This window comes from Lolium rigidum, chromosome 1, assembly GCF_022539505.1.
Source record: "Lolium rigidum isolate FL_2022 chromosome 1, APGP_CSIRO_Lrig_0.1, whole genome shotgun sequence".
Classification (NCBI taxonomy): domain Eukaryota; kingdom Viridiplantae; phylum Streptophyta; class Magnoliopsida; order Poales; family Poaceae; genus Lolium; species Lolium rigidum.
In genome coordinates, this window is record NC_061508.1 from 236,464,094 (window position 1) to 236,475,011 (window position 10,918).

Consider the following 10,918-nt stretch of genomic DNA (forward strand, 5'->3'; position numbering starts at 1 on the left):
CGGCCCACCATAGCCATTTAATCCTGGTTGGTGAGCATTAGTCTCGGTTCACCAGCAGAACCGGGACTAAAGACCCCATTAGTTCCGGGTCAAAGTATTTGGGGACTAATGGGTTGGGATGGAAGGTCTTTTTTTCTACTAGTGGCCGTCGCCTCGGTTTCACGCGGGTCATCCTCTATTTATCGCAGAACCACCACGCCTGGCTGCATTCACCACGCTCACTATGCTCAATCTTCTCCAATCTTCCCCAACCCCGAGCGAGACCTAGAGGCGAACAAACAATGGCGAACGACGGCGCGGCCAACAATGGCTCCGGCCGCCGTTCTCTCCACCAATGGGAGGGCCGGCTTCTCCACATGGCGGGCTACCCGGCGCCGCCGGATTTCCGCACGCCGGGAGGGTGGTGACTCAGCGCGGGCGGCGTCCAGATCCCGCCCCCGCCGATGACTCGGGCCGCCCTCGCGGGGGAGATCGAGGCGGTGCTCGTCACTCTCAGTGACGAGCAGCGCGCGGATCCGCGCTTCTTCCCCGACAACTATGACTCGTGGAGCGACTTCTTCCGGCGCAGGTACGAGCGCGAGCTCGCTGCATATGACGGCCCTCCTCCTCCGGCAAGGAACAACACCGCCGGCCGCCGCCGGTGGTGGAGCGCGCCTAACTGCACCCTCGCCAATGTGCTCGCGCACATCGAGGATGGGAACTCCCCAGTTCTGGGGATGCCTCCGATGGAGGCGGCTACCGTGTTGCGTCGACACGGTAGTTCCTGGACGCCGAGGAGGATGGCGACGTCCTCCTCCTCGTCAGGATCCAGATCCGCCACTCGGTCCGGCGGATCGGCCCCGCGCTACCCCGTCAAGCAGGAGCCGGTGTCTCCACTCTACCCCGTCAAGCAGGAGCCGACGTCTCCGACGCCGACACGAGGGCGCAGCAGCGGCACCCTCGTTATCCGTGACCAGCCGGCGCCGGCTTCTCCATCGCGCGGGCGAAAGAGGAAGACCGCGAAGGAGGCCGCCGCCACCTCCGCCACCAACCAGCTCGCCGAGGAGGAGGCAAAGCGCGCGGAGGATGCCGCAATGGAGGAGGCGATTGCCAGGTCGCTGCAAGACCTGGTGCCCGCCGACAACACACTGCCCATGGACGCCGCGCTGGAGTGGTCCAGGCGGGACTGGGAGCGCCAGGAGGCGGAGCACCAGCGGCGGATGCTGGACCTAGCCGTCGTGCGGTGACTCGCCGCCTCGGCAAGGAACGCCCCGTCCAGGCCCGTCGAGCTGGTCAAGTTCGAGGAGAGCAACGACGACGACCTCTACCGGCCGACGCCGCCACGCGCCGGCGGCCCTGGCCAGGGTTCGAGCCGCTGGTACGAGGCGCCACCTCCCCAGGACGCCGGCAACTCCAGCGACGACGACGACGGCGGCAACTACAGGGCCTTCTACCGCCATTTCGGCATGTAGAAGGCCGCTTTTAGTTTAAGTTTTAGTTTGCATGTACGAATTCGGCCTACTTATGTACGAACTCGCATATCTATGTTAAATATCATTAAATTTCGCTTATGTTTGACTGAGTTTCGCCAAATTTTGTCTGAATTCGTCATATTTTGTCAAAAACTTACATCCATCCTGGGCTCGCCGCTGAAAAAATGGGCTCCCCAGGCCAAAACTTACATAATTTAGTGCCGGATTTGGGCGTGGAGAGCCCAACGGCTGGGATGCTCTAAGGCTTAATTTCCCCGGAAATCTATTCAGCCTAACCTATATTTAAGTACTGTAGCTCACATGTCTTTGTCTCTTAATATTTTTAGTGCACCGATCAGACCACCAATACTGTAAGTACTCTTTTACCAAAATTGTATACTGTTGTTAATATATGCATCTTAATTTATTCAATGTTTATGACCTTGGGAAACTCCTGTTTGTCAGGCTAGACATGTGTGATGGCGCTTGAGGCAGATCGAGGCAACGCCGCTGTCGGTGGCAGCAGCACCGGCACGAGATGCTGCAGCACACAGTGCAAGCAGGAGCGCATCAGCAACAACAACCAGCAGCACGACAACCTGTAGGTATTAGTTCCTCCCTTTTTGCCATTTATATCAAGTCCAGTTCTGCTTTGTGATACTTTTATTTTCCAATCTATGAATCAGTAAGTTATTAATATTGATATGCCATTAAATAGAAAATCTAATTAATTAAAGAATTTTGATTTTAAGTTTCATGGATTCAACACCCTGTCATGATGATTTCTTATCTTGATTTAATCTGTATTTTATATGTGCTATAACCACTGTGACATGCAGGTCTTATGAGCCACATAAAATGCACAAGATTGAAAAAGTATATTGCGTGATGACTTAGCTTTGGCATGCCACATGATGAGCATACCTACAAAAGTTTCAGCAAGTACTTGGTAGAATTCACTATAACCTTTACTCTCTTTTTGACATTAATATTGAACACGAAATTTATATTTGCAGGTCTCATAAATCAGCAAGACATGCTATTTGGATATCTGCTCTGGATATGTGAGAGCCAAATATCAGAAAGAACATATAGTATAAGACTAGGTAGAATATCATTTTGATGCAAGATGTAAATTTTCTACCATTCAGATAATTTTCGTGTATGGAATGGCCTTTAATGAAGAATATCTGTAGGACTAGGTAGAATATCATATTTTGTGCAAAATTCTATATTATGTCCTCTTCATATAACTTCTGTATATCAAATGGTATTTCAATAATAAAGATAGAATATTTGTGATGCAATGCATTCATATCCTACGACTTATGTGTGTTGTGGTATGCCTCATATGAACTTTGTTCTATTGGTGAGAAAAATAATTAGCATCGTCCGGAGCAATCAAACCATATCTATTCCATAAAATAATATTTTATGAAATAGAATTTTGTATAGGATTCCTCTACCAACGCATGCTCTTGTTGCTTGTATTCTGTAGCTATTTGCAACGCCTAGACCACTGGTTACCAACGCGTGTATATACGTTGCATTATACCCTTGCAACACTCAAAAACACAACACATTTTTATCCGTTGGTATAGGCCCTAGCAACGTCTATATGGGCATTCACATAAATGTGTTGTTGTAGAGGGGGTTTTCTTGTAGTGTAGGATGATAGTTGATAGTAAACATCAACGAGAGGCTTGGTTGAGTTGCAGGTGGCCCAAATTCAGAACTCGAGTCCAAGTGTTGGGCCAAGATGTGGAAGGTGCAGGTTCTCTCTAAATTGAATGTTCTCTTATGCCGTTTGGCAGAACAATCTCTACCGACAGTTGATCTTCTCCATCATCGTAATATGGCTACAACATCAAGGTCCATTTTGTGTGGAGCCGTTGATTCTTGGAAGCACTCTTTGCTGGAGTGTGCTATGGTAAGAAGATTTGGGCATTATGTGATGAGGAACTAGTGGATCACTTATTTCATTCCACGGAACCTTCGGCGAAACAATGGATTTTTCTCTAATGGAAGTACTATCTCATTCAGATTTCACCAAGGTACTGCTCACAATTTGGGCACTTTAGATGGCCCGACGCAAAGTATATCTTTCTAAATATATTTGTATATCTCTCTACTTCCTAAATGTATTTAGAGGCACATCTCAAAAGTGCCCCTAAAACTCTGTAGCGGCACATCTCAAAGTTCCCTTTAATTGGCTTTGGGCCAATTTGAAGGAAGTACCCTATTTCATTTAGAGACACAAGCATCTGGGGAACTTTTCAAAGTGTCTCTAAAAGTAACTAGAGGCACTTTGCCAACCTATTGGGGTAGTTTGAAGTGCCCGAAAATCTCTACAGTGTAGTAGTGTCCGGGGAGAAGTCGATAGCCAAATTGTCCGTAACTTTTCCAAATCTTATTTACTCCGATGTTATTAAATGGTGAACTTTGAAATGTTCATTTTGGAGTACACTGCACTTAGCAGATCACAAATTGTCTCTCATTCTTGGGCAGTCACAAAAATGTATAAAATCCTATATGGAAGTCATAGTGTCACATCATGCCTGATGTATCGATCATGCTACAAGTCGACCGAAAAATATCGCACTGAATACCAAGGCTCCAAACCACTTATTTGAGACAAATCTGCATAGTAAGGAGGCAACTTAATCAGGTCAAAAACATGATAGAGGTGTAAGAAACAAATGATCATATTATTTGTTCTAAATCATAATGATTTAAATTTAGAAAATCATACTTCCTGTTGCAATCTGCGCTATCAGTTAAGTCAACAGTTGAAATCTGCCATGCCAAATGTGCAGCTGCAGCTGCTAGAAAAGGGTAGTATGGCCAAGCTGTGGAACATGATTAATATAAGAAGTCAATAAATGTTACTTAAGAATACAATTAATGTAATTCTGATAATGATCACTAACCCAGTCCAGCATTATAGCCACTAAGTGCTAAACCGCCAATAGTTGCAGTACCAAAGGCACTAATCCACTGCTTGGTTGAATCTCCGAACCTTATGGCTGTGGACTTAACTCCTATTTTGAGGTCATCTTTTTTGTCCTGGCATGCATTATGATACGATGATAAGATACTATGTCAACCTAATAAGATGTGTTTGCTCAATTTTGATATGAAAGAATACCTGGTGTGCATATATGGTATCGTACACCAATGTCCAACATATCCCAGCAATATACATTGGAAGGAGGACAGTGGGCTCCAAACTATCTTTAATAGCAGCCCATCCTAATAAAGCTCCCCAGTTGAACGACAATCCGAGATATGCCTGAGGCTGTTAAAAATTTCATTGGAAGTAACTTAAGTGATCACTCTCTGTAAGCAAGATTACATTAATACAACCTTATCACTTACCCAAAATGTGAGCCTCTTCATTAGGGGATATGAAGACACCAATGGAAGCCAAATGAGCCCAAGAACACGGCTACATAGGAAATGAGACAAATTTAGAGGTGATACTGTATAATGATACAAGCAAAATATATCTGGCAAACTATCATCTGTTGGATTTTGTGGAAATTAGTATGTCAAAATGGATCAACAGAGATACATTAGACTTGTAGGGATTCGTTATATGATTTGCACACAATGCCATATGGTAGATAGTTTCTAAGGTTGGAGTTTGGAGCATCCGGAATAGATAGATTTCATTCCACTCGCAAGAGCAAAAAAAAGATATTACCTTAAGTTGTTCAGTTGGAGAAGAAAACCCAAACCCAGTCCTAGTAGTAGTTGAAATCCGAGGAAGTATAATCCTTGAGTAGGAGTTACTACGCCTGATGCAAGAGGCCTGTTTTTGGTGCGCTCAACCTACAAGAGGAACATGTCCATCATCATTTCCTTGCTTGAGCCACTTTGAAAATAAGTAATGCAACTGAGAGACCATTATATATATATAAATATATATATATAAAAATTTAGTTTACTTTTAAAAATAATTAGGGTAGAAGGTACCTTAATAGTGACATGCTTGCATCTCCAGAAAATATATCCAATATTTTGGGACCTTGCTTAGCATACTTTCTATCTATGTGGTTTAACTAAGTTGTTTGTTTAATATACTATTTATCATATTTAGCATGACATATGACATTTGATCCTTGTATGTATCCATGGTTCGAAAAAACTTCAATGTATTTTCCATAACAAGGAAATTCTGAAGGGTGTTGTATGCAACTAGATGAAACTATAAAGAAGATATAAAAAAAATAACCTTTTTGTCAAAGTCACGGTCGATATAATCATTGACTGTGCAAGCGGCCCCCCTCATGGGGATACATACAAATCCTAAGAGTGCGAGCAGTTTAAAGTTAGGAAGCGTCCCCGGCATTGCCGCCATTGTTATTGACCTACAATGCAAAGGTCATAGGAGCTTTTCAAACAACACTGAAATATGTTTGGACTAAATATAAGAAAAAAATACCAAAATGCATTAATAATGTCTCCTATGAAGCTTTAACAAACCATTTATGGTGCCATGTTTTTAGTTATGAACCATATAGAAGATTTCTGTTGTTACTTGGTAATGTAAAAATGACGGCGGGCTCTCTTGCATGTGTATGAAAGTGCAACCAAACAATTAGCGAGAGCAATCATCAATGTATTTTAAGAAGTGATGTTCTAGAACTTATATCGGATAGTGAGAACACAAAAAGAATCAATTGGCTCCCTTCACAGGGCGACACAAGCTGTGACAGGAGCCCCAGATACCACCACATCCGCCCACTCCACCTCATAGCGGTCGCCAGTAACCTATGATAGGATAAGCCCACACGAAGTTGGCGCTGTGGGGCCCGATTTGTTGTGCGCGGTGCGGGTGGCTGACTGACTTGTGAATTTGCGGTGGAGAACCCCAAGGATCAACTCTTGTCACTGAGGTTTAAGGGATATGGTTGGCGGCAGCAGTAATGTCGGCTCCCTCTCTTGATTTGGGGCACGTTGCGCGCCTTGTTTTTGCGTGATCTAGGTGTTTTAGCCACAGGTTTGGTGTCCTTGTTTTGATGTTGATGAGGCACAATAACACAGCTGATACATAGTGGCAAGGGGGTGCACGGAGGTAGTATTAACAAGCTAGAACATCGATCGCAAGTTATATGCATGTGAATGGAGGGAGTAGTAGTAAGCATACCACATGCATGGCCAAGCGAGGAGCCAGCTGCCGATGGGCTTCTCCAGACGAGCGAGCCTCGCGTACGGGAGCGCCGCCTCAAGTGACCTCTCCACCCACGACACCGGCGGGGGGCTGCTGTCCTTCTTGTCTTCCTCCGTCTTCTTGTCTTCCTCGGTCTTCTCGTCTTCCTCCGTGGACTGATAGGGGGCCGAGATCGTTTGCGATCGTGCAAGAAGCTGACGGGGAGAAGGACCATGTCGACGTAGTGGGAGGACGCCTCTGTGCTGGCTCTGGCGGAGGACGGCCATGGCCTGGGAGGAGGTCGAGATCGCCTGTGATCGTGCAGAAAGCTGGCGGGGAGAAGGACCCTGTCGATGTAGTGAGAGGACGCCTGTGTGGTGGCTGACGCTGAGGAGGGCCATGGCCGTGTTTAGGTCCTTCGTGTACGGGGGTTTGGCACCACGGAATGATATGTGTGTAAATCTGAATCTTAAGCTAACGAAGCAAATGAAAGCAGGATATTTATAGGGCGCGCGCTAGCCGCCGGCCGGGTGACTATTACGTACTTCTGGCATAATCCTAATTAATATAGGGCGCGCGCACGCTAGCCGCCGGCGACTAATTTCCGTCTGCGGACCGGTTGTGCCTGCCATGCAATGCATATGTCCCATTTAACCTTGTAGGCAGCTAAAGCTCCGCGGTCGCTGGTCGGACTTCGGAGGCAGTGCGAAAAGTAGGAGCCAGTTTTTTCCAGGCATGACTAGATACAAGCAAAATTGAGTGAACATATAGAAGGACTAAAATATCTTAGAGCATCTCCAACAGACACTCTATCCAGCGATGTATCAAAAAAGTGGCTGGTTTAGAGCGCGGGCGCAAAATAATGCTCCAACAGGTGCTCTATTCGGCGCTGTAAAATACAACTTAGGGAAAAAGCGCTATATCGTGCGCTATATGTACCGCGCCGGAAAGAGCGCACGGTATAACGTTGCGCGCAGAAACAACTACAGATTTTTACAGCTCCAAAATACAGCTCTGGATAGAGCTTCTGCTGGAGGTGAATATGTCCTTACGCGCAAAACATGGATAGAGCGCGCTGCAAAGTGCTTTTACAGCGCCAAGATTTAGCGCGGCTGTTGGAGATGCTTATATTTTTCACCGAGGAAGTATATGTATGTACCATGAGTATAGTGTACGTAGAGTATATACTCTTTTTTTTACAGTTCATCAGGGAGAGCGAAAAGCTCTCGCCTGAATTTTTCATTTCATCGTGAGATCGGGTGAAACCCCGTTTTTGTTTGACAGCAAGTTACAAGGGGAGAGGGAGACATCGCCCAACGCAGAGAGGGGGCGAGCTCGAGGGCAGAATACAACAAAGAGGAGCCACAACTACGTCCGTTCAGGGAGAAGATAAGTGGGCCACAAATCGACATCAACGCGATGCTCCAGAGGTAGCCTTGCATGCCAGAGAGCGGCATCATCCCTGTAGCGCTTGCGCAACAGCGAATGGGAGGGAGGGAGCTTCTCGAAGACGAGCCCGTTCCTGTGCTTCCACAAGTGCCAAAGGCAGAGGAGGCGGAGAGTTGCAGCAGTGGTCGGTGGCGCGGATGGCGACAGAGCACACCGAGCAGCCTAGGCCACGGGGAGGGCAGGGTTAGGTTGACCACCCATGGCAGCCCAAAACCGTAGCGCGAAGGGGCAGTCGAACATGATTTGGGCAGAGGTTTCCAACGGAGCGAGGCAGATAGGGAAACTGCTCGCCGTCAGGTCGAGGGTCCCTTTCCGGTGGAGGTTGGCATGGCACTGAATGCGCCCGCAAACGAGGAGCCATTCGAAGAAGCGAACTCTGGAGGGCGCCTAATTCTGACGAACTCGAAGTTGGTGTCCCGCACCCCACCAAAAATGCAGAGTTTGTAGAGGTCGGAGGTGCGGAGGGCGCCACCACTCTTGGCACAGAGAGGAAGCGATCGGCTGTTGGGAGAGTCGGTGAGATGAGTGTCACAGAGCACGAGCTCGAGGGCACCACGTTGAATGGTGTCGGTGGCGGAGAGTGGAGGCACCTAGTAGCTGTAGAGGCCACCGGTGACAATTTGACGAACCGTGGCGCAGGGAGCCATGCAGTGAGAGAACAACTCAGGCATCGCCATCACGAGAGGGCCCGCCGATGACCACGCGTCCAGCCTAAAAGCGGTGCGAGCTCCGTCCCCGAGGAGGACCCGCAAGACATTGCGGTAGAGCTGGAGGAGCTAGAGGAGGGCGGACCAGTGGTCTCCACTCCCCATCGAGTCGAGAGGAGCACCGCCAAGGGTAGACCACACCCAACGTGGCCACGACGCCTCCGGCACGGAGTGAAGCCGATGCAGGAGATTGAGTTGGAGGCAAGCGTTCTGTTCGTGCAGAGAGCGTACGCCTAGGCCACCCTCTTCCTTCGCGCGGCAAACCAGATCCCATGCCGCGAGTTACTGGGCCCCGGACACACGGTCAGTGCCCGTCAAGAGTAAAGCACGGCGGAGACGATCAAGAGCCGCAATCACCCCCGCGGGCAGCTCCAGGGCACCCATGGCGAAAGTGGGGAGAGCGTCGAGGACGGTGTTCAGGAGGACCAACCGTTGCATCAAACACATCTTTCCTATAATGAACTTGTTGAGTACACTCGTACTCATCCCTCATTGAATCCCCTGCTTAGATTACCTGAACAACCAGGAGGATGCCACCGAAAGAGCTGAAGGGGCAGAGGATATCAGCTATGAAGAACCAGACCCATCCGGCGGAGTAGAAGGGGTGGACTTCCTGATCGCCTACGGAATATTCCATCCCACTCCTGATCTTATGGTTAAGACGGGTATTACGGCGCAATAATCATTGGACGACATTGGTTATTAATCCTAGATGAATAACCCAATTGCAGTGAAACCTCCACCAATACTGATACATGGTTCCATTGTCCACCACATAGTCATATTCATAATTGTGAAAGTAATACTTTGATTTTAATGCAAGAGTGATAAGTATAGTACTTTGCAACTAATTTGCTAAAAATACAGAAAGTGACATGAGAAAGCGATGAACTTGTCTTTCTTGACTGCAATATTATGTAGTCAAGGACTTCAATATGGAATAACTCCAAATTCTGAAATAGCATCATCGCCGGTAAGGATAATGTTTAAAAGATTGGAAAATATGATATTATGCATAAGTATGAGATGCAATCACTCTACGCATAACCTAACCCCGATGACTTAGGATTAGTGAGTTGAAATGATTGGTTAACATTTGGTATAATCTTAACATGTAATAATTAGTAGTGTGGAAACTAAAATTATTCACTAGTCAAATAAGAGATACTTGCAGCCTAGGATTATGAACATAAATTCTAAGCTCATCCCGATGGACATTGGTTGAGTAGAGGAGAAGCGCGCGCCACCCCGAGAGGTACTTGTCCGCTTTGGAGATGAGCGGAGTGAACACGGGGAGGCGAAGCTTTTCCGCGGAGAGAGGCAGCCCCATATACGTCTGGGGGAAGCCTTCGACACGGCAGTAGAGCACATCTTGGATGTCGGCGAGGGTCTCCGGCAGCATATTCATGGGGACGAGTGTGCTCTTCGAGTAGTTGATGCAGAGGCCGGAGGCGTGCTCGAATTGACAAAGGGAAAGACGAAGCCGTTGCGCCGCCCCCCACCTCGGCTCGGAGGATGATCAATGTGTCGTTGGCGTACTGAAGCACCGGGCACGATGAACCGTCGACAAGGGGGTGTTGGAGGACGTTTTCATGGTGAATCAGGCGTTGGAGGACGTCCGCCGTGATGAGGAAGAGGTACGGAGAGAGCGGGTCGCCCTGCCGCAGCCCGCGCATGCAACAAATCCACCTCCCAGGGACACCGTTGAGGAGGATGGCGGAGCGGGAGGATGAAAAAATGGTGTCCATCCAAGCACACAAAAGGGTGGGGAAGCCACTAGCGAGCATGATCCTACGAATACTAGCCCAGCTAACTGAGTCGAAGGCTTTGGCGAAGTCCAGCTTGAGGATGATGCAATGGGCACGGTGGCGTAGATGAAATTCTCGGAGATGTTTCGGCCTAAGAGGAAGCCGGTCTGGTCCATGTCGATAAGAGACGTGCAGCTGGGAGGTGGGAGCTTTGCAGATTCTTTTGATGGAGCACTTCTGAAGAGAAACCTGCCTAAATAAGGCTGGGCTGAGGACACCGATGAACTTGGGGAGGAGGAAGACATGCGCCATGTCGATGCGCTGGAGATCAGCCGCGTGGGAGTGGAATTGTTCGAATACTCGAAGGAGGGCCGGACCGACGGAGCCCCAAGCGGCGCGGTAGAAGCT

General features: G+C 48.1%; 1 protein-coding gene across 1 annotated transcript; it reads right to left on the reverse strand.

Annotated features, from left to right (window-relative positions):
• Nucleotides 1–3,804: 3,804 nt before the first annotated feature.
• Nucleotides 3,805–7,063, reverse strand: LOC124683353 (4-hydroxybenzoate polyprenyltransferase, mitochondrial-like). Its single transcript, XM_047217886.1, has 8 exons — nt 6,604–7,063; nt 5,689–5,824; nt 5,158–5,285; nt 4,830–4,899; nt 4,600–4,749; nt 4,382–4,517; nt 4,204–4,300; nt 3,805–4,091 (listed from the first exon to the last, which is right to left on the reverse strand). The coding sequence occupies exons 1-8, from the start codon at nt 7,005–7,007 to the stop codon at nt 4,022–4,024; spliced, it is 1,191 nt and encodes a 396-aa protein (XP_047073842.1). The 5' UTR covers nt 7,008–7,063; the 3' UTR covers nt 3,805–4,021.
• Nucleotides 7,064–10,918: the final 3,855 nt, after the last annotated feature.